Here is a 23,667-nt window from a genome sequence, read left to right on the forward strand (position 1 = left end):
CAAAACATTCTGAAAAGATTTGCCTATGGTTGTTTACAGCAAATTAAATAACACGTAAGTAAATTTATTAATTTATGTTAGAGAAGTTGCGACCGCACCATCACTGGAGGTTTTTAAGAAGAGATTGGACAGCCATTTGTCTGGAATGGTGTAGGGCAGGGATAGGCAACCTTGGCTCTTTTATGACTCGTGGACTTCAACTCCCAGAATTCCAGCTGGCTCAGGAATTCTGGGAGTTGAAGTCCACGAGTCATAAAAGAGCCAAGGTTGCCTACCCCTGGTGTAATGTCTCCTGCTTGAGCAGGGGGTTGGAACAGAAGATCTCCTAGATCCCTTCCAACTCTGTTATTCTGTTAAAATGTGGATAAAGTGCTGCAAAAAGTGTGGGAATAAAAATGCAGCACATCTCGGCGACTCTTTAAAAAGGTCACCTTTTCCCCCCCTGAAACTGTTTGGCTGTCTTATGATCCTGGAAAAGATGTGGCTGCCTTAAAAAGTTGTGAACAGCAGCTACATTCAAATGAACCGAAGCACATTTGGGAATGAAGTCTGAAGCACAGCATGGCCCTATTATTTCGTGTGAGTTGTGCTGCCTTAAAAGTTGTGAACTGTCAAGAAGTGAAGTTAACAATCTATTTTCTAATTAAGTTTTCCTTTCATCAGTTGATACGTCTGTATTTTGACTCCCGCACCTTCTTGTTCACTGCAACAAAAGTTCAATGGTGATCTGTCACTTTGAATGATCTAAAAATTTCTTCATCCTTTAACTTTCTAGTTCCTTTGTCTTTCTAAATTCCCCCCTATTTTCCCCTTTGAAAACTGCAAATCATTTGTTAAATTTTCCCCCCCCTACAAAGGTAAAATTAATGCCAAAAGCATATTATTGGGCAGGAACAACATTCTCACACATACTTTTTTTAAAATCTCGTTGCTTGCTGACAATTCTCTCTCAGGTTTCTTACATAGTAAAATTCAAGTTGACTTAGACCAGTGTTTCTGAGAAACACCGGCTCAAAGGACTCACCCAAGCCTTTTCTCATGGCAACTTACTCTAAAGCAGATACTCTTCACTTCAGATCACGCCTTGGGACTTTATAAGAATGAACTCTTCAGTTAAGAGATGCCAAACTGGATTTTTTTTTTAGTGACAGACTTTTGCTGCACACTATATACAGTACTGCATCATTTCTTGCTCTTCCGGAGAATGTAGGTACAGATAGTCCTCAACTTACGACCACAATTGAGCCCCAAATTTCTGTTGTTAAGCGAGACATTTGTTAAGTGACTTTTGCCCCATTTTACAACTTTTCTTGCCACAGTTGTTAAGTGAATTGCTGCAGTTAAGTTAGTAACAAGGTTGTTCAGTGAATCCAGCTTCCCCTTCAGAAGGTCACAAAAGGGGATCTCATGACCCCAGGACACTGCAACAGTCATAAATACAAGTCAGTTGTCACACGTCTGAATTTTGATCATGTGACTGTGGAGAGGTTCCATTAGTTGTAAGTGTCGTAAGTCACTTTTTTCAGTGCTGTTGTAACTTTGTTGTAACCTATTCGCTTTGCTTGCATTTGGAACAGTAACAGCTAGGTTTATGTCTTGCTAAGCCCTGGTTTAATTTGATTACACTGTTTAAATGAGCCACAGTGTCTGGATTCATGTGTCCCACTAAATTATGAATCATGATTTATAAACTTCCATCTTGCCGAGTCTAAAATTGCAATACATACATCCTTAAAGTCCAGGAAGAAAACTGGGATATCAGTTTAATAAATAAAGAAATTTACATGTATTATTCCTTGTAGGACCACGCAAACCTAGTCAAACTCTGATTTCCTACGTGAAAGCAGATTCTCTGCTCCAAAGTTCATTACAAGCAAGATCACACACTTTAAAGCCAACAACGATAAAGTTCGCTCTTGTAGAGTATTTGTCCACTATTCTGTCATCGTGCATAACTTACCGTTAGAATATGTTCCTCTGCTTTTGAATGATTTGTTGCACCTCCCACTCCGGGTGAGGCCGTTAGCCCCAGAATCTGAGGCTGAGGTACCAGTTGTTTTCCTTCTTTCTTTCGCTTCTCATTTTCCCTTTTTTGTTTTAAGTAGTAACGCATTATATTGTTGTAGACAGCTCCTTTCTGGGTGTGATGACATTCATCAATGATCATCAAGGAGAACACTAGAAGACACGTTGTGCAAATGGTTACAGAGTCCTGGTGCTCATATACCTTATATATATAGGTAAAGGTTCCCCCCGCACATGCATGCTAGTCGTTTCCGACTCTAGGGGCCGGTGCTCATCTCCGTTTCAAAGCCAAAGAGCCAGCGCTTGTCCGAGGACGTCTCCGTGGTCATGTGGCCAGCATGACTAGACGCCAAAGGCGCACGGAACGCTGTTACCTTCCCACCACAGTGGTCCCTATTTTTCTACTTGCATTTTTACGTGCTTTCGAACTGCTAGGTTGGCAGAAGCTGGGACGAGTAACAGGCGCTCACTCTGCTACACGGCACTCGGGATTCGACCCGCCAAACTGCCGACCTTCAGATCGACAAGCTCAGCGTCCTAACCCACTGAGCCACCGCGTCCCTCTATATATATATATATATATTAAATATATATATATATTAAAACAAACTACTTTGCTTTTAATCAGCCTGTTTCTTGTGGAGTCCTTGGTCCACTTTGAATTTGGTTGTTGGCTTGCAGGTATTTCATTGCCTGACTAGATAACATCATCAGTGCTGGTGGGCATGTGGTTTGTTTCCAGTTTAAATACAGTAGCTTGTCCTGCCACTGTTGGTGGCCTTCTTGGTAGCTCCTTGATTTTAGGGTATTATTTTCTGCTTGTTTGTCTGCTTAATTGTCTCCTAAGAAGTTCCTTGATTTGGGTATTGTTATACCCTAATGCGCCTGTTTCTCGTCCCAGCTTCTGCCAACCTAGCAGTTCGAAAGCACGTAAAAATGCAAGTAGAAAAATAGGGACCACTACGGTGGGAAGGTAACAGCACTCCGTGCGCCTTTGGCGTCTAGTCATGCTGGCCACATGACCACGGAGACGTCCTCGGACAAGCGCTGGCTGTTCAGCTTTGAAACGGAGATGAGCACCGGCCCCTAGAGTCGGAAACGACTAGCACGCATGTGCGGGGGAACCTTTACCTTTTTAATACCCTAAACCCTAACAAAGTAAGATTATAAACACAGCTGTTGTTTCATTTAGTGACTATTTCACTTAACGACTGAGTTGCCAGTGCAGTTCCAATTATGGTTGCTAAACAAGGATTATCTGTACTCCCATGGCAGGACGGAGAATCTGTAGCCTAGAAGATGTGACTGGAATGAAACCTTCTATCGTTCTCAATCATTTACCATGCTGCAGAATCACAGGTTTTCGATCTCTGGCTGAGAAATCAATACTTATTTTTGTATAACCAATAATTGTGTTCAAAGTAAAATGAAATATTCGTTCTGAATATGCTTCCCATCATTTCACTTTAGTCTCTTAGGTCCACGCTATGGCCGCCAGAAATATTTTCTTCCTCTCTCAACTGTTTGCAGTGCATAGGAGAAAACAGCCACAAATGGAAACTTTTCAGAACAAAACTAATATGAATCCCTAATCTAGGCTATAAGCATTTTCTAGACTGATGCCCAGGTTTGGCAGTCCTTCAAAAATAAAAGAGGCAGACAGGACCAAATGTGCTTTTGAAGGATACAGGATGGGTAACCTTTCAACATATTATTTTTGGTATTATTTTCAATCTCCACGAGCTACAAGCATTATTCTAGTTATATACTGTTGGAAATGGGATCATTTTTTTAAAAAAAATGTATTTGCTGGGAAGAGGCCTATATACTCAAAAGATACGTTAAGCCTTGTGAAGACTAATAGATGCACCTTGCATCTTTTGGGAGTTCTCCAAGCAGAAATCACGCAACATGAAGGTTGTCGATATGAGTTTGTGGTTAATGTGGGAAGGGTCAAATAGGGACAGAGACTCTGTAGGTGGACTGCAGCTTGCCTGCTCCTGCTGTAATACATTTGGTGTTCAGATCTACACAGCTATCTATACATACCTGATAACTGGACTCCTTCTTCATCCTCTTCATAGACTTTCTCCAGTGCATTCTCCAGGATCTTAGCAGTACAAATAATCACATCATAATCTCTAATTAGTTCAGGGAATGAAAATTTCAGCTGAGATGACCCACTCAGCCCTATTGTTCGGTACGAATGCTTCATATAGGGACCAAATTCATTCTCTAAATGTTGCTCCACCAGTGGCACCTGTTTTCCAGATAGATAGATAGATAGATAGATAGATATAATTAAGCAGATGTTCATGACAATGGGCTTAGACCAACATTTTTCCCTTCAGTTCTCCAGCAAGTATGGCCTTTGATTAGAAGACATGAAATCCCATTATCCCAAAGAAGCCAATATGCAAAAGGCTATTTACATAAAGTTCTTTGGTTACTGTAATATTTACTCATGCCTCCTGGTAGATCAACAAACTGTGGCCAGGGATATCTTTGCCCAACTCTGGCTTGGTGCATTAACCTGGGACCTGAGGACTTTACTCCAGTGGCTCACGTCCTTATATCATTATGTTGCTTAGATTAGTGCAATATACTCTGCATAGGGCTACCTGTAGACTGGAAAATTCAACAGGTGCCAAATGCAGCAGTCTAGTGCTCACCAGCAGTAGTTGGTGGGATCTTATGATGCCTTATGGAGAATGGGAAGCTAACAAGGAGCACCGACTCCTTGTTAGCTTCCAAAACCTTTTTTTTAAAAATTTAAAAGGTCTGTAGGCTCAGCCTCTAATTAATTTGCATGGGAAAATGTGATGGTGCTGGAAAAAGCAGCTGGTTGTTTCCCATTTGGGGAAGGTCAAAGGTTCCAAAGCATTTTTTCGATTGTAGGGCTGGCCATCTGGGTTGGCCTTCCTTTGGCTATTGATTTAGCTGATGTTTTTTTTTTCATTTTCAAGGAGAAGAGAAAGACAGGACTCTTCTGGAGAGTGTTTGGAGCGTGATGTCATTTAATTATTTTTAGTGGGCATAGGTATTGGTCTTTTGGTATAAATCTTGTGTTTTGCTTTGTTATATGCTGCCAGTAATTTGTTTGGAATGCAACGGGATAGAAATTTGGCAAATAAATACATATCCAATAATTAAGCCTAGTAACAGGACATCAGGGACGCGGTGGCTCAGTGGTTAGGACGCTGAGCTTGTCGATCAGGTCGGCAGTTTGGCGGGTCGAATCCTGAGTGCTGCGTAAGAGTGAGCGCCTGTTACTCATCCCAGCTTCTGCCAACCTAGCAGTTCGAAAGCATGTAAAAATGCAAGTAGAAAAATAGGGACCACTATGGTGGGAAGGTAATAGCGTTCCGTGCGCCTTTGGCATCTAGTCATGCTGGCCACATGACCACGGAGACGTCCTCGGACAAGCTCTGGCTCTTTGGCTTTAAACGGAGATGAGCACCGGCCCCTAGAGTCGGAAACGACTAGCACGCATGTGCGGGGGTACCTTTACCTTTACCTAACAGGACATCGACACAAGTAGAAAAGTTCATGCAACCAGGACTCCTGCATTTTTTTCCTGATCAACCAAAGAGTTTTAGTCATATTTAAGCAAACAGAGGCAGAATTTCCTTCATTCCTTTGAGGAAAGGCCAGCATGGATAGCTTCAACCTTCTTACTCGTATTCATTTATGCACTTGATTTTACGTAAGACCTCATGAGGATTACAAAACCAAGCAATAATGGTTTAGCTGTTCACACTGAAGCTCAGTCTGGAAAGTACACAAAGAGAAGATGGGTGGAGACTCTTCAGATTGGTATAGAATTTGGCTTTTTCAGAACTTGAATCACAGAAAGGATTTTTGATTTGGTAAAATGTTGTAAGACTCTGCTCAGAATCTTCTGGAGTAGGCAGCCATAATACGTTTGATTAAATAAATGAGGCCCAGGTAGTTTATATTGCTCATGAGAGATGAAAGTCTAGTGGTAAAACATCTACATTTTGGGACTTCACCATTCATTCTGCTAACCAGAACCTGAACACCCATCTTGATGTCACCAGAGACAACATTAATTGCTTTTACCATTTATCACAGGGTGGTTTACCTTGTTGACAAGAACTACAACCTTTCCACACTCTTTTGCTTTTCTTTTTTTATCTAAGTGGTCTTTGGCAATGTAAACAGCAACCCGAGTCTTGCCAGTGCCTGTGGGGAGGCATATAATAATATTTTTCCCTTCCAAGGCTGGTTTGGCCACTTCCATCTGATAGTCTCTCAGACGCAGTTCTTTTTCAGGGGAAGATCTTTGGTCCCTACTTTCAACGTGATCTGCAGATGAAAAAAAAAAGTACAAATCATTGATAATGAAAAAAAGAAAGAAATTATTATGATTTCTCCTAGTAAGTGGAGGTTACAACACTGGAGGTTTTGAAGAAGAGATTGGACAACCATTTGTCTGAAATGATGTAGGGTTTCCTGTCTGAGCAGGGATTGGATTAGAAGATATTCAGGGTGTCTTCCAGTTCTGTTATTCTGTTAAGTGTTCCCCAATCAGAAGGATGCAACAATAGTCCAGACTTGACCAACTTGAGGCGTCTCAGTTCTAGTGAGTTTTATATTTTCAAGGGTTTATGATTGATGTTATTGTCTAAAATGTTAGGACTCAAAATTCAAAAATTATTCAGAAGGGTTTTAAACTTCATGCAACTTTCTGCTGTGCATGAAAGCATCGCTTTTGTTATTAGATTCAAGTCCAAAGTAGTTTTTCCAGTTTATTTTCAAAGGATGTACAATCCTAGTAGGAATCCCTCAACCACACTCCCTTCTACTTTAAAAATCTAGTCTTTGGCTCTTCGGAACTAAAACCATTCAAAATTATCTAAAGTCCATTTTGGTTTGCAGCCATTACTTTGTTGCCCTGACGTGTCCCCTTTCTTTGAGTCTCCAGCTTTCTTCTCCTTCTTGCTACGGCAGCAGTAGCACACCCTTCTCCTGCTTTTTTCTACGGTAAAATATGCTCACTCTATTTTCAGAATCCTCCACAGCTAACAAGAACACATCTGGCTGGGTGTGTAAGGTATGCGATAGGATAGCAAGAGCCATGGATAATTGAATGCCGTTACAGCATCCCAGTTACGTTCATTAGCTTAAAGGATGGAAATTCCCAGCAGATTGGAGTTAGAAGCTAATTTTTATGGCACAGGTTGCAATGAAGAGACATTACTGTGAAACTCCCTATTATCCGCTTGTTAACATTATTTCTTATGTAGCTATGGATCATTTCAATGTAAGAATTTCCATAGATTAATAAAGATGTGAATTAGAAAAACCTTGCTATGCGTTTATTAGAACCATTAATGGTGCGGTCACAACTTCTGTAAATAAATAAATAAATTTACTTACGTGTTATTTAACTTGCTGTAAACAACCATAGGCAATTTTTTTCAGAATGTTTTGTACATATGGCTATTCTTGTAGAAAGAGAGATTATTTTAAATAACCCTGGATGATGTACTCCCAGCTCCTCATTTAGCAACCGAGTTGCATGTCAATGACCGGATCGTTAAGCAATTTCAAAAAGGCTCTTTGTAATTTTTTTTCTTTTTATGATATGACCTTGTAGTCCCTTTATTTGGCATAGAGTTGGGAAGACTGGATGGAACTGAGCATTTACTAGCCAGATGCCCTTCCTGATGCCTATGTGGAGTTTGCAGATATATTTTTTCTTTGCATCCCAAGACAGAAACATCTGCCGCTACCTAGGATTGAACTAGGTGGGAGGTGAGTATCTTCACCACTAGGCCACTGTACTGCTCTAAAAAGACACTTTGTAATAAAATAATCAATTAAAAAATAAGATTAGTTTTTAGTAATTATATTTTAAGACAAAAGAAAAATTAAGACAAAAAAAAAACTTTAAAACCTATAATGATGGGTTAAAACATACGTGTAAAATATTAACATATACTAAAACAGACAGAATATAGGAAATAGACTGGAACGAGAGAAAAAATACCAGAAAGATATCTGATATTTAAAAAATATTATTTCTGGTAAAATTGCTAATGTAGGCCAATCATAAAGAAAATCACCATTGTTATTTATAAATAGGATAAGGAAGGGTCACACCTTTCGGTAACAGGTAATTCCATTAAAAGTGACTAAGCCAAGAGAACTTACTGAAGCTTGCATAATACTTCCTAATGGACATCTAAGTAGAGCTGCTTGTTTCGTTTGAGCTACAGGAAATTATCATCCGAGAAATCTTTTCTGCCGTTGTAGAACCACCACTTCTGTTGGAAAAATAGTCCAATTTGCGGCCCAGCCTCAGTGTTAGGAATGTGACTGTTTCCTTTCTTCCTAAATATCCTGATATCCTCTGGCTATTAGAAAGCCTGGTGGCACAGTGGTTAGAATGCAGTATTGCAGGCTAATTCCGCCGACTGCCAGCAGTTCGATTCTCACAGGCTCAAGGTTGATTCAGCTTTCCATCCTTCTGAGGTTAGGAGCCAGATTGTTGGGGACAATATGCTGGCTCTTTAAACCACTTAGAAAGGGCTGTAAAGCTGTATGAAGCAGTATATAAGTATAAGTGCTATTGTTATTGCTGTTGCTATTCTCTCACAGAAATGTGTTAGTTAAACAGAAAATTATTAGCACTGACTGTGGAATCAGCGAACTGAATTGGAGCAGACCATTTTTCTGGAGGAAACCTTACACAGAGATGTCCTCCTAATCTCTAAGCTACAAAGGTGGTCAAGTGCTGGGGCTGAGTTATTGATGCCACCTTCTCTGAAAAGTGATAGCCTTGGGATTGCCCAGAAGTTCATACCTTCTTGGGGTGGAGATACTGCAGGAGTTACTGACACTGGTTCGTGCCTTTCTCATTAATAGACTGCAGGATGACATGTAGGGCCTACATAATTTACGTGAGAAGGCAGAAGGTCTACTATAGACTGGGTTCCGTGTAATCTATTATGACACTTCAGCTGTCAAGAAATAGTGGTATCTCCTATGCATGACTTATATAAGGTAAAGGTAAAGGTTCCCCCGCACATGCGTGCTAGTCGTTTCCGACTCTAGGGGCCGGTGCTCATCTCCGTTTCAAAGCCGAAGAGCCAGCGCTTGTCCGAGGACATCTCCGTGGTCATGTGGCTGGCATGACTAGACGCCAAAGGCGCACGGAACGCTGTTACCTTCCCACCGGAGTGGTCCCTATTTTTCTACTTGCATTTTTACGTGCTTTCGAACTGCTAGGTTGGCAGAAGATGACTTATATGGAACTATCCAAAGTGAATGTTATTCACAACAACATTATTAGGGACTCTAAGTTAATGATACGTATCTGCTAGTGCTACAATGATTTTCTTTTTTCCCCTTTTGTCTAACACAGGTTTCATGTAGTAACACAGCTGGTATAATGCCATAATGTTTTAACTAAATTGATTCCTGCTATAGGTTCCCAAGTCCTAGAATGAATAGCTAGGTAGATGTAGAATGTTTTCTGAAAACACTTCAGTATACATTTTAGTTATGCTTTAGCTATATCTCATCAGCTAAGGCCATTTTAAGATGAAGGAGCATATGCTATTGTGATTTCCAGGTTTAATATTTTATTCCATCTCCTATAATTAACCAACATTGTATGTTCAGAATGTGCAGAATTGAACAGAATTGAATATGTGCATAACTGAACAGAATTGCCTGTTCAGAATATGATACCACAATTGCTTAATGGTTAGACAGTCAGTGTAGAGCACTGAATGTGAAGTGTGGTAGATCTTTTGCTCTTCCCTTCAAAGATATGTTGTCCTTGTTTTCTATTCACGATTTAGAATTTTAAGATAATCTAATTTTAAGAACAGTAACTTAATCAAGTGAGCATGGAAATACATCTAAGGCCTAATCTCTTTTCCATGTTAACTGTCTGCTAATATTTTTTATTTTTCTTTTTTTTAAAAAAGCAATAAAAGACAAAAACAAATGCATAGACCAAAGGTTGCAATGAAAATATGATAATTACATAAATATTTTTTAAAAAAACATTTTGGGGGAAAAAGACAAAAGCTAAGTCTAGTTGAATGAAGAGAAAGGCTAGGGATGTCATGATAGGAGTTTTCTAATATTTGAGTTCTCCAAAGCATCTGAGGGCAAGATTAGAAGTAACAGATGGAAATCTATCAAAGAGAAATTCAACCTAGAGCTAAGGAGAAATTTTCTGACAGTGAGAAAATTAATTAGTGAAACGGCTTGCCTTCAGAAGCTGTGGGTGCTCCAACTTGGAAGGTTTTTAAGAGACTGGACAGCTATTTGTCCAGAATGGTATACAGTCTCCGGCTTGGGCAAGGGGTTAGACTAGAAGACCTCCAAAGTCCCTCCTAACACTGTTATTCTGTAATCTCAATATTTGTCACCATCTCTCTTTTTCCCTCTCAAAAGTCATAATCTCTTCTATACTTTGGCTTCAATCTTATACAGGCTTGCCCTCTACTGCCCTCTGAGAGTAGGCAGAGGCAGGAGATGGATAAATTTGGGCAAGCACCATGACAACGACTACTTAAAGAAGAGCAGATGATCCAGGTTACCTTGGCTTGTACTTTGGTTCCTCAGGTCACAGCATTCTTTTTCTTCTGTTTTTCAAAAAAAACTGATAATTGGAGGTCCAGCCAGCCAGCCGGGCATGCTCATTTTATTATTTTTATTTTTAATATATCTAATTATGCAATGACCAAGGTCTAACATTAATTAGCTGCTCCACGGGCAGATGCCGGCATGCCCTTACTGTATTTTATTTCCCATTTCTTTTTAATTATTATTTAAGCATTTATTACTTTGAGTACGATGACTCCCACATAAACTGTAAGTAGGAACTAGCAATTCATGTGACTAAAATACTATTATTAGCACGGGTGGAATCAATCCACAGAACTGGAGGGTTTTCCAAGAGCTTTGCTGGAGACAAAGATTTACACGCCTTTTTTTTAAAGCATACTTATGCTTCACCTACTTCAAAAGTCTATAACAGTCTACACAGTTACTTACAATTCAATATCCCGAAAGGGGGTTTCTGATGTTTTGTCCTCATTTAAGAAACTATGAAATTCTTGCTTATCTTCCTAACTGCTGCTGTATCCAGTGAACCTGCCATTATGCACGGGCATTATAGGAGTATATGATTGCACCGATAATTTGGACATTGATATATGCTAAATTTATGATGATCTTACTTAGATGCTATGCTTCCTGTTGTGATGAAGCCAACTTCTCATGTATCCACATAAGATCATCTAATATTATTTATCGTACAATCTCTGTCCATTTGAGAGTTAATTTCCCTCATTTCTAGATAGCTGCTAACATAGACAAAGAAACTTGACTGTAAAATACTGGATGTCTAATTGCAGTAGATCCAGGATATAGGAGTATTTCAGGCAAAAGAGTGACAAAGATGTCCAGAAACTAGCAGAAGGACTTTTTATTTCTATCTGTTGCTGGACTGCTTTCCTTTTATATATATATATCTAACCTTAAATTAAAAGGGACATGGTGGCTCAGTGGGTTAGGACGCTGAGCTTGTCAATCAGATGGTCAGCAGTTTGGCGGGTTGAATCCCGAGTGCCGCGTAACAGAGTGAGTGCCTGTTACTCGTCCCAGCTTCTGCCAACCTAGCAGTTCGAAAGCATGTAAAAATGCAAGTAGAAAAATAGGGACCACTACGGTGGGAAGGTAACAGCGTTCCGTGCGTCTTTGGCGTCTAGTCATGCCAGCCACGTGACCACGGAGACGTCCTTGAACAAGCGCTGGCTCTTCGGCTTTGAAACGGAGATGAACACCGGCTCCTAGAGTTGGAAACGACTAGCACACATGTGCGGGGGAACCTTTACCTTTACCTAACCTTAAATTTCCTATTTCTGTGAGCAGGTTCACACGGAACATGATCGGAATGGTACATCTGCACCATATATGGGAATGCATGTCCTTGTGGGGAACACGGTGAGTGGATCATCCAGCAAGCTTGCACCTAAACTCAGCGAGGCAAAGTGGTCAGTGAGAAAAGTTACAGGCTGTTAAAAACCATATAGCATAACCAACTTGGATTGTGGGAGAATTGAAGCAAACAGTTTGGCAGAGAGGGACTCTGAGTTACATATGGAGTCGGTTCGGTTCGGACAATTTACACACTTTGTGCAACTATTTTATTTTGCTCTTCCATTGTAGGCAAAGGAAGCAGTAAGATAAATGAAAGAACACAGCAGCCCCCTGGGATGCTGTGCCACATGGCCATGTATACGAAGCTTCTATCACAACAAAGAGTTGACTAAGCATACATATGCTTCTAATTTCATTTCATGCTTACCAGAGTACAAGGGAAAAATGTCCTACCTGAATCATCAGTGTAAAGGTTCATCTGTCCGAAGTTTGCATCCACATCACAGGCATTTGTTTCTTGCAAACTGACATCAGGTTCTGGCAGGTTGAATATACAAGCGCAAGAGTAAATGTCACGATGCACGGTTATTTTCTGCCTCCCTTGAACATGCTTTGCTGTTCAACGTAGCCCCTTTCCTTAATCTTAATTCTCTTTAAATAAGTAGATTTTTCTGTTAGTATAAGAGAGAGCTAGAAGCTGCTATGAAATGCTTAAAGCACATCTGAAAACTTAAGAATGTTGAAAGCCTTTTTTTTCCCTGTTTGTGTTTTCCGTGTGAGTTTCACTAGTTCGGACACTGGGAGACAAACGTGAATCATATTCAAGCCTATGAATCTCTCATGAGGAATCGAACATGAGGAATCAAAGTCTTAAACAGCTATATTTATATGTGCCTATTTCCATATGCATATCAATACAGAACTAGCAATAGCACTTGGACTTATATACCGCTCCATAGCGCTTTACAGCCGGTCTAAGCAGAGTGAGCCTATTGCATATTGCCCCCAACAATCCCGACCTCAGAAGAATGGAAGGCTGAATCAACCTTGATCCAGTTAGGATCGAACTCCTGGCTGTGGACAGAGTTTGCCTGCAATACTGCGTTCTAACCATTGCGCCACCCATATCCAACTCCCTCCCTTTCTCTCTCTGTGTATTTCAGAATTGTTTTGTCCTTACCTTCTCTTTTCTAGAGCTAAAAGAGAAAGACTTGTCCAAGGCAACCCAGCTGGTTTTGTGACCTAAAGTAGGACTACCACTCACAGTCTCCTGATTTATAGCCTTGTGCCTTAATCACCAGACCAAACTGGCTGTTTCTGATTTATATTGGGTAAGTCCTAATTAGGCAGTGCAAAGAAGCCCCTTCCTTGAGACCATAATGTTAAATTTGTTTTATCTAACCCACATTTAACACAGAGATGCAATGGGATTTATTGTGGCTAAAAAACAGATTATGCAGCAGACGGAGCAGATCTTCCTAACAAGGATGAATAGAGTGCCACCTACTGATTCCAAAGGTATTTGAAGATGAATAATATTCGAACTGAGAGGATCCTTGGCACTCTAACCTGATTAGGCAAAAGTATAAAATTGGGGTAAAAACCAGGGCCCTACTTTGCAAAATTCAACCTCAGCCAATGGCCTGATAAGGATGAAATTCATTCTTCCCTTCCAACAGGAGAAGATATGAGAGGGAAAAAAATAAAATAAAAAAGGACTCTTTTAGAACAGGGGTGTCAAACTCGCAATGTCACATGACGTATCGCAACTTTTTCCCCCGTTGCCGGAGCTGGGGTGGGCACGGTTTTGGCATGACGCATCTGGCCCATGGGCCGGCAGTTTGACACCCCTGATTTCGAACAATGTCAATACCAGCAAAATACTGGGCTGGAAACAATAATTCAATCTCTTATTTATAAGATTAAGTACTTATATAATCCCTTACTTATTTTAGAAAACTTTAAAGGACTGATTGTGCAGTTGGAAATGAGAACAACATATTTAAATTAAGAACAGAGCACCTTCTCTTTCTTATTTAAACAAGCTCAGAATCCATTTATATACATTTCTTGGACAGACAAATGTAACTGAATCACAACAGGAATGACTCATGACTATGTTTCCAATGGGGGTGAGGGCGGGGAGGAAAGCAAAGTTATGTCTTCTCCTTCAGCAATGGAGGTGCTAGGAGATGCTCTGGACAGAGAAAGCTCACACCAATTAATTCTAACAGGGTGAAAATTAGACAATGATTATGAAACGCACTTTCTTTGTAACTGTTGAGGAACTGATGAGGGAAATGGAGGGGAAACAACTTTTTTTTGGAAAAGAGAAAAAAATAAAATAAAATTTCCTACATGTAGCCCGCAATGCATATGCTTTTTCTAGCTATGTATCCTCCTTCTCCCCAAAACACTTTTTGTCCTTTTGGTGATTGTGACATAGCAAGAGAGACACAGATTTTGAAAGCTATTTGTAATCAGGGCAGATAATATCAAGCTAGGCTGATAAGCATTCTGGCCGGTGTAGTGCAATTTCGTGGGAACTGATGCCACTGCCTCCTTCCCTATACCAATATTTTCACAGTGCAAGTAGCACACCACAACCAGAACTGGATCCTAATATAACACTCTTTATAAATAGCTGGAGTAGGGGGGAGGTTTGGAGAGTGCAACCCTATTTTTTTGATTTTTAAATAAAATGCAAACTGCATGCATGTAAGTTATTGTAACCCAAGTAGGGTAGTTGGAAGCACCTAGCTAACCTTGGTTGAAGGGGGGAAACTTAAGCAGGGTTGGACCTACTTAGTACTTGGATGAGAGACTACTTGGATTAAAACTCAGGATGGCTGGTTAGCAAACAGCACTAGCAATAACACTTAGACTTATATTCTGCTTCACAGTGCTTTACGGTCCTCTCTAAGTGGTTTACAGAGTCAGCATATTGCCCCCAACAATCTGGTTCCTCATTTTATTGACCTTGGAAGGATGGAAGGCCGAGTCAAGCTTGAGCTGGTCAGGACCAAACTGCTGGCAGTCTGCAGAATTAGCCTACAATACTGCACTCTAACCACTGGGCCATGCTGGTTCACCACTAGGCTACAGTTAGCCATAGTTAGGCTAGGAAGCTGAATAGTATCCCCAGAAATCTGAGTGTGCACGTAAAATGTATGTACTTTCTAGCTGGTAACAATATGCTGTCTTAAATCAGAGGTCCGAGCTTTCCTAGAATATTATGAGCACTCTTGGGGTAAAGCAGGTTTGTATTTGTATTTGTATTTGTATTTTATTAAATTTGTATACCGCCCTTCTCCCGAAGGACTCAGGGCGGTGAACAGGGCATATATAAATAGAAAATACAAAAATTAAAAGAGAATTAATTAAACAATTGCCCAGATAAAAACAGTAACAATATAAAAACCCATTAAAAACCCTAATGTCCCCCATCAGGCCAGGCCAGCTTGTTCAAATAAATGGGTCTTCAGACCGCGCCGGAAGGAGCGAAGGTCCGGTGCCGTCCGGAGCTCAACCGGCAGTTGGTTCCATAGAGCCGGAGCGCCCACAGAGAAGGCCCTCCCCCTGGGGGCCACCAGCCGACATTCTCTGACCGGAGGCACCCTGAGGAGGCCCTCTCTGTGGGAACGCACAGGGCGGAGGGAAGTTGACGCCGGCAGCAGGTTATTGGTTGAGACAAAAACATGACAAAACCAACCAGTATTTTGCCCTCATCATTACCAGAATATGACTAATATCGGTAACCAATACTTTCTATCTTGCTAAAAAGTTTTGTGTGAAAGCATCGATTGAAGATGGTGAGTGGCGAAAGTCAGTACTGCTGAACCCACTTGTTGACTGGCATGGCATATAGAACATTGTGAATTAGAAGAGGAATATGAATGAAACAAAATAGATACAGGTAGTCCTTGACTTACAGCCATTCATTTAGTGACTCAAGTGCGGCGCTGCTGAACAAAGGGCCTTATGACTGGTCCCCAAAGTTACAGCTCTTGCAATGCCTCAGTAGTCAAAATCAAAATTTGGGATCAAAATTTGGGTGCTTGGCATCCTCCCACACTTATGATTCCAGGGTGCCTCAATTTCCCCCACCAATCTATGCCCCTTTGGCTGTCCTGCCCTCGCTGGCTCTGCTGGCCTTTCAACCCACAGATGATTTTCACTGTCTTTTTTCTGCTATTGCTGACTAGGTGTCCCCAGACTGGCCCTTCATGAGCTGCTGGCTGTGCCAATCTTCTTCCTGAGAAGCAACCTGGAATTAAGGAGAAAGTTCCTAACAGTGAGGACAATTAACCAGTGGAACAGTTTGCCTTCAGAAATCGTGGGCGCTCCATTACTGGAGGTTTTTAAGAAGAGACTGGACAGTCACTTGTCTGAGATGGTATAGGTTCTCCTGCTTGAGCAGGGGGCTGGACTAGAAGACCTCCAAGGTCCCTTCCGGCTCTATTCTATTTTTCTTCACTGTCCTACCCCTTGTCCAAATTGCACATGGCTTTGTCTAAGATGTGTGCAGACTTCTCATGAGGTTTTGGAAGGCAGGCATATGAAAGATGGTTGTAGCTGCTTTGGGGACAAAAAAGGACCCGTTCTTTTTACTCTCGGAGAGTAGAGGAAGAACACAAAACTAGTCTTAGTGCTTTCATGGTGCACATCATTACTTCCTGAAAAGTTTGGGACCCAATGTCTTCCATATAAGAAAGATTTGGCACAGATTTAGTTAAACTGATTATATCAGAGGACAGCAAACTTTTCAGACAGAAAACACCACGAAGTGATTTTACCTAATATTGTGCACGCTTTCCTCCCAAAATGTTGAATTGGATGAAAACAGTTTTTGGGCTCCTTTAATTAAAAATTCTTGGAGAACCCTGAATGCCCTCTAGTGTATCATATATGTAATAGCATCCACACTTACAATATTACTGATCAGTTATACAAACTATGGATAAAAACACAGGTAGATGACAAATCACCTGAAATTGCAAGGAGATCTTCAAATGATTTTTCTGATGCATTCTTCTCATCCTCTGGAGTTTCTTGTAATTCAATTCTTGGCTGCAGATTCTCCACAGCTTCAGAACTTGGTGCCTCATACATTTCATTTGATGAATCACAGGCTTCATTTACGCCTTGTTCTGTTCAACCAAAATAAAAAGTTGCAACCCATAACTGAAGCTTATTCATTTAAATAACTGCTCAATTAATGACCTACAAAAAAAAAGATGGACTTCAGTTTCCAATATGCAATTTGGGATGTACTCAGGGCTAAACTGAAAGAAATCTTGGAAATTCTATGATCAGAATATGTCCATCTGTCACTGGCTGTCCTTATTCATATATGCAAAGCAAAGGAGCAAGAATCAATTTTTTGAAAGTAGAGAATTTTCAGAAGGCTTGAAGCTTTAAAGTGTAGCTTTAAAGATGAGGAGAAAAACAGAAATCAGACCATGGACCATGACAACTCAGAGAAATTAAGTCCCACTGAAATAAGCCTGTAGCCAATAAAGAATAGATCTACAAACAACTTTCAATGTTTTTAGTGTACCTTATTCCTAAGTAAATGTAGAAACAAAGAAAGTAAGTAATAATCTCCAACACAATATCATCAGACTCTACCAATATATAAAAATACAGGTAGCCCCTAACTTAAGGGACGCGGTGGCTCAGTGGGTTAGGACGCTGAGCTTGTCGATCAGAAGATCGGCAGTTTGGCGGGTCGAATCCCGAGTGCCGCGTAACAGAGTGAGCACCTGTTACTCGTCCCAGCTTCTGCCAACCTAGCAGTTCGAAAGCACGTAAAAATGCAAGTAGAAAAATAGGGACCACTACGGTGGGAAGGTAACAGCGTTCCGTGCACCTTTGGCGTCTAGTCATGCCGGCCACATGACCACGGAGACGTCCTCGGACAAGTGCTGGCTCTTTGGCTTTGAAACGGAGATGAGCACCGGCCCCTAGAGTCGGAAACAACTAGCATGCATTTTACCTTTAGCCCTTAACTTACCATCATAATTGGGATCAGAACTCCTGTTGCTAAGCAAGGCCATCATTAAGCAAGCCATGCCCAACTTCACAACCTCTTCTGCTACAATCATTAATTGACTCATATGGTCGTTAAAATAAATCATGTGGTCATTAGGCAAAGCCAGCTCTCCTCACAGAGTGTACCTGTTGGAAACTGGCTGGGAAGGTCAAATGATCATGTCACACTGGGATGCCGCAAACCATCATAAAATACATGCTTGGTTGCCAAGCGCCCAAATTTTCATCAGGTGACCATGGGAATGCAAGTGCGAGCACAAGTCATAAATCACTGCTTTCAGGCCTGTTGGAACTTCAAATGGCCACTAAACAAATGGCTGTAAGTTGAAGACTATCCGTAAGCCTAGGTCAGAAGTGATTCAGTTTATTTTGATTCAAGACTGCTCAATTATTTTCCTGTTAAAAATGTAAGCCAATCATATTTGAAACGTACAGTTATGCTTCTAGGTTTACGTAGGCCGTGCAAAATTATTTCCTTTGGACATAAGCACACCATCAGCACTCAAACATTTATCAAAACATGAACATACGCCAAATGAAATTATATTATTACCATTTGGGTGCCCGCTTATGTAAGCAGCCATGTTTGCATGACCAGCTTCACGCAGGGCTTCTAGAAAGGATGAGAGCCATTCTTTCTTCTGTATTATCCTATAGAGCATTTCTCTCACTGCTGCTTTATTCCCCTGCATTTTGTTTTCAACAATTACCTGTTTAGGAAAAATAAAGAGGCAAAAGAAACATTTTGGTAAGACGCTTCACAATGCGTATTAATATTTTTTTGCAGTCTGCGATTTAAAACCACAACATGTCAATTCTACAGCGAACCTGGCTGCAGCCATTTCCTTCATTCTAAGTTGCCACAGGATGGGGGGGGTGGGGGTGGAGAGGATTTCTACTAGTCAAAACATTTTACTGTCCTGTGGGAACCAAGGTCATTTCTGTCAGTTAGGTAGGGGCTGGAGCATTTGGTTAGAAGTCCCACAAAACTTTTCTATTGGGGAATGTAGCTGATTGCACAGCTGTGGGGTGGGAAGTTCAACTGTGTAATATTGTTGCTTTCTGAAAGGAACTTCAGACTTGGTTTCACTTTTGACCATGCCAATACTATGTAACCAATAAACATGTTCTTTGAAGAAATCTCAAGCCTTGGAGTTCTGATTTATTTGGTCTTGTCTATCGGAACCATGACACAATGTTTGTCACTAAGAGAGGTGGACATTAGAGTTGTGCCTGATTTGACAACCATTTTGCCACATCGTCAAGTGAATCATGGGGTTATTAAGTGAATCACGTGATTGTTAACGAATCCTGCTTCCCCATTAACTTTTCTTGTTGGAAGCTGTTTGGGAAGATTGTAAATGGCAATCATGTGAACCTGGGATGCTGCCATCGCTGTAATTATGTGCTGGTTGGCAAGTGCCCAAATTTTGATCACATGACCGTGAGGATGCTGCAATAGTCATAAGTCACTACTATCAGCACCACTCTCACTTTGAATGGTTACTAATGGTCACTTGTTTAGCCATACTTGGGACTGGCAACTTGGTCATTAAGTGGTCGCTAATTGTGACCATGCTTATGATCTTGCTTCCCCTGACCTTTGCTTTATAGACCTTCAAAGGTCTTAAATGCCAGGATTCATCAGAAAGTTGCTTTTTCATCATCCCTGTTAACTGTGGATATTTGCTAAGCAAGGCCATTGCTAAACGAGGACTACCTTTATATGCTACTCCCTGTGATTTCAAAGAGTTATACTTAAAACAATTTCCAGTTCTCTTCTGAGCAGCATTTGTCAACTCAAGCTCTACTAGGTGACCTATAAGAAAGAAGCAAAGTCAGAGAATATTCAAGGCAGACTCCTTGCCATAGCAGCAGTCTGATTCTTTTTGATTTCCCTCACTGTTGCTGCCAGGAACTGCTGAGCTAGAACTCTCTGGCTCCAAAAACCAGGAAAGACATGGTGAGTTTCTTCTAAGCAGTTTCCTTTTTGGTTACACACCCATAGACAGAAATCTTGCCCCAACTAAAGCAAACTACTTGCATCATATACTCTGAGAACTTCTAAGGAGAAGCTGTCTGGACCAGAGGTCCCCAGTCTTTTGGGCACCAGTGGAGAGAGGTTTTTCTGCAGACTGGAGGGTGCATGGTTTTGTGCGCTGCCTGCATCTCACAGATGGGACTTTGCTTGTTTGTGCAACCTGGTTGTGGCAAGCCATGGCCTGGTACTGGTCCATGGACCAGGGGTTACGGACTCTCTTCCTCCCAACCAAATTATCTAAACTTTGCTGTCTCTTATTCCTCTGGAAGGCAGCCCCTCACTCCTGAGAATCCAGACTATATTCCACCAACAGAACCATAGTCAGATATAATAAGCAGTAACGGTGCAGCAATAAAGCTCCAGCATACACATTTTATAAAGACATCAACAATCCCTTAGGGAATAGTAGTACAGTCTTGTTAATTTGCTATTCCCCCCCGGCCTTGAGTTGGCAGAAAAGAACACTCCTGCCCTTACAGCTTTTAAATTAGGATAGGTTAAGAGAAGGGATAGGGACGCGGTGGCTCAGTGGGTTAGGACGCTGAGCTTGTCGATCAGAAGGTCGGCAGTTTGGCGGGTCGAATCCCGAGTGCCGCGTAACAGAGTGAGCGCCTGTTACTCGTCCCAGCTTCTGCCAACCTAGCAGTTCGAAAGCACGTAAAAATGCAAGTAGAAAAATAGGGACCACTACGGTGGGAAGGTAACAGCGTTCCGTGCGCCTTTGGCGTCTAGTCATGCTGGCCACATGACCACGGAGATGTCCTCGGACAAGTGCTGGCTCTTCGGCTTTGAAACGGAGATGAGCACCGGCCCCTAGAGTCGGAAACGACTAGCACGCATGTGCGGGGGAACCTTTACCTTTACCTTTTAAGAGAAGGGATAGTCCTCAACTTACAACCACAACTGAGCCCAAAATTTCTGTTGCTAAGTGAAACAGTTAAGTGAGTTTTGCCCCATTTTACAACCTTTCTTGCCAGAGTTAAGTGAATCACTGCAGTTAAGTTAGTAACATGGTCTCTTGACACCGTTTCCCCTTCAGCTGCTCCTTTTTCTTAAGCATGCCTGGGTTTTAATTGCCCTTTTTGAATTTTTGAATTGCACTTTTTACAACCTCTTGATTTATGACTATTGACCTATGTTATAATCCCTTGCTAAACTTTTATAATTCTTTTCTTTCTTCTCTTTCATTGTTTACGATTAAATTTAAAATTATATTTATTATCGTATGAAAGTTGTGGTGAAGCCCACATCTACACAGGATTATAAATTTTCCTTTCTTTCTTTCTTTCTCTTTCTTTCTTTCTTTCTTTCTTTTTCTTTCTTTCTTTTCTTTCTTTCTTTTTTTCTTTCTTTCTTTGGGACACTTGCAGTGGTGGGATTCAAATATGTGAACAACCAGCTTGTGGATGCCACTTCCGGAAGTCCATTCTGGGCCTGGGCAACAAAAAATTAGCTACCGGCTCTGCCGAAGTGGTGCGAACTGGCTGAATCTCACCACTGGACACTTGATATTAATCTCTTAATTTTTAATGGGAAATTTCCCATTTCTTTAACTCTGGGGGGGAAAAATATTTCCCTGTGGAAACTCTTACTTATCTGCTTCTCTTGTCCTTGAAGAGAGACAAATTATTTTGGCAGGCAACTGAAAAAAGAATGCTCTTTAACCAACAGGTTGTATTTGAAAATGAAAACAAAAAAATGGTTAATAATGGTTCTGCGAATCCAAGATGACATCCAAAAGCAGTATCTGTTGCTGTTAGATGTGAAGAAGAAAGCGTTTGCCAGAAAAGATTGAAAAGAATATGAATACAGGAAATTCCAAGATAATGGATATGATGAAGGATGGACTGGACTTTCTTCTCAAGAGAAATGTTGTGCTGTCAAGGAGAATTATTCAACAATGGATGTTGCAGATATATTTATAACAGAAACCTATGAACTTTGGAAATGAGATGCTGTTGTTAGTAAAGTTCCCAATTAAAAATATAAGGAAAGGTTTCACTATTAGGAACCAAAGGAGGATATTTGACCTGGGACTTAGAGATAATGATTGGGATGATTTGTAGCAAGTAAGAAACCATGTAGACTTTCTATGAGTAAATTACAATAGATAGTTAACAGAATGCTTTGAATTTTAACTTTGTTATTTAACCTGTTATCAGGGACGCGGTGGCTCAGTGGGTTAGGACGCTGAGCTTGTTGATCAGATGGTCGGCAGTTTGGCGGGTCGAATCCCGAGTGCGGCATAATAGAGTGAGCGCCTGTTACTCGTCCCAGCTTCTGCCAACCTAGCAGTTTGAAAGCACGTAAAAATGCAAGTAGAAAAATAGGGACCACTACGGTGGGAAGGTAACAGCGTTCCGTGTGCCTTTGGCATCTAGTCATGCCGGCCACATGACCATGGAGACGTCCTCGGACAAGCGCTGGCTCTTCGGCTTTGAAACGGAGATGAGCACCGGCCCTTAGAGTTGGAAACGACTAGCACACATGTGCGGGGAAACCATTACCTTTACCTATTTAACCTGTTAACTATTATTTTCTTTTACATATGGAATGTATGACAGATCAGTTAGGATGTAAACATTTGTACAAGCTTATAAACTTTGGACCTGTTTTGCAAGGGGTGGGGGAAAGCTATTACTATTGCAATAGTTTTGTCAGTGTTCAACTAGGGGGGGATAATATGTGTTTTTGTTATTTTTTAAATTCATGTTTTCAATGTTTTGTTTTGTTTTGTCTCTTAATTTTTTTTTCTTTCGGACTTTGAGTTTTAATTTTTTTGAATAAAATAAAGTTGATTAATAAAATAAGTGTGAAAAACAGTCATATGTCGTTTTTTCAGGGCTGTTATAATTTTGAACGGTCACTAAGCAAAATGGTTGTCAGTCAAGGACTACCTGTAGCAATTCCTTTGGCAATGTTTTCCTTTGCATGAAACTCACTTGCTGGCAGGAAAAAAACCACCTCAGCTCCATTTCTTACATTGTAGCAGGGCATGGATGAGCATAGACAAGTGCCTGGAATGAAGGTTTAACCACCATTCAAGTTGCCCAAGTGACACTTTGCATCACGGGTATATTGATCTTCATAAATGTAAGGAGTAAATGCTTTCTGAAGCCTTAGTCTTTGTCACAAAATGGGTGTATACAGGAGAAGGCAAGTGACAAATTGTGCATTACGATAGATAGGGTAATGTGCAATATTGTGATCCAAGCATGAAAATGTCATGAAGCTTCTACTGTTTTGGCAACATGGTGATTAGGAGCAGAATTCTATGGCCATGGAGCCTTCATGTTTGCAAGTGTAAACTTCAAAATCCTCTTTGTGAATAATTGATTGTTGGCCAGCCCCACTGTTAACTGTCTCGGTTAAGAAATAGGAAAAATAAACAAATACACTACCCAGAGCCCCTTATGAGGTGGTTAAAAAGTTAGATAGATGAGAGGGGGTGAGGAAAGGGAGAGCGGGATCTCTAAATAGGTATTGTGGAAAAGACTCATTTGGCAAAAATATGTGTTTGTTCCAAAATTGATTTGTAGTCAGATTTTCCATTTATGACGGGTTTGGCCTTCCATACGGTCTACTACGGTTTTTCTCAATCTCAACAATTTTAAGGT

General features: G+C 40.8%; 1 protein-coding gene across 6 annotated transcripts in view; it reads right to left on the reverse strand.

Moving 5' to 3' along the window:
* The window catches only part of IFIH1 (interferon induced with helicase C domain 1), a 39,758-nt gene that overhangs the window by 15,077 nt on the left and 1,014 nt on the right, over positions 1–23,667 (reverse strand). For 3 of the 6 annotated variants that reach the window (XR_014028791.1, XM_081346720.1, XM_081346721.1), the window contains exons 2-7: positions 18,563–18,719; positions 16,944–17,105; positions 12,409–12,492; positions 6,131–6,354; positions 4,075–4,285; positions 1,961–2,178 (exon numbers count right to left, since the gene is read on the reverse strand). Coding sequence is in view for 5 of the 6 variants with exons in the window: in XM_081346720.1 (XP_081202846.1) it covers positions 1,961–2,178; positions 4,075–4,285; positions 6,131–6,354; positions 12,409–12,492; positions 16,944–17,105; positions 18,563–18,719 (1,056 nt within the window). In the remaining variant the exon portion in view is untranslated. Of the gene's footprint in view, positions 1–1,960; positions 2,179–4,074; positions 4,286–6,130; positions 6,355–12,408; positions 12,493–16,943; positions 17,106–18,562; positions 18,720–19,729; positions 20,666–22,202; positions 23,385–23,667 lie in introns of those variants that run through there. The other 3 variants (XM_081346722.1, XM_081346723.1, XM_081346724.1) reach the window with 3 other exon arrangements.

The sequence above is a fragment of the Vipera berus genome, assembly GCF_964194415.1.
Source record: "Vipera berus genome assembly, chromosome: 1".
Taxonomy (NCBI): Eukaryota; Metazoa; Chordata; class Lepidosauria; order Squamata; family Viperidae; genus Vipera; species Vipera berus.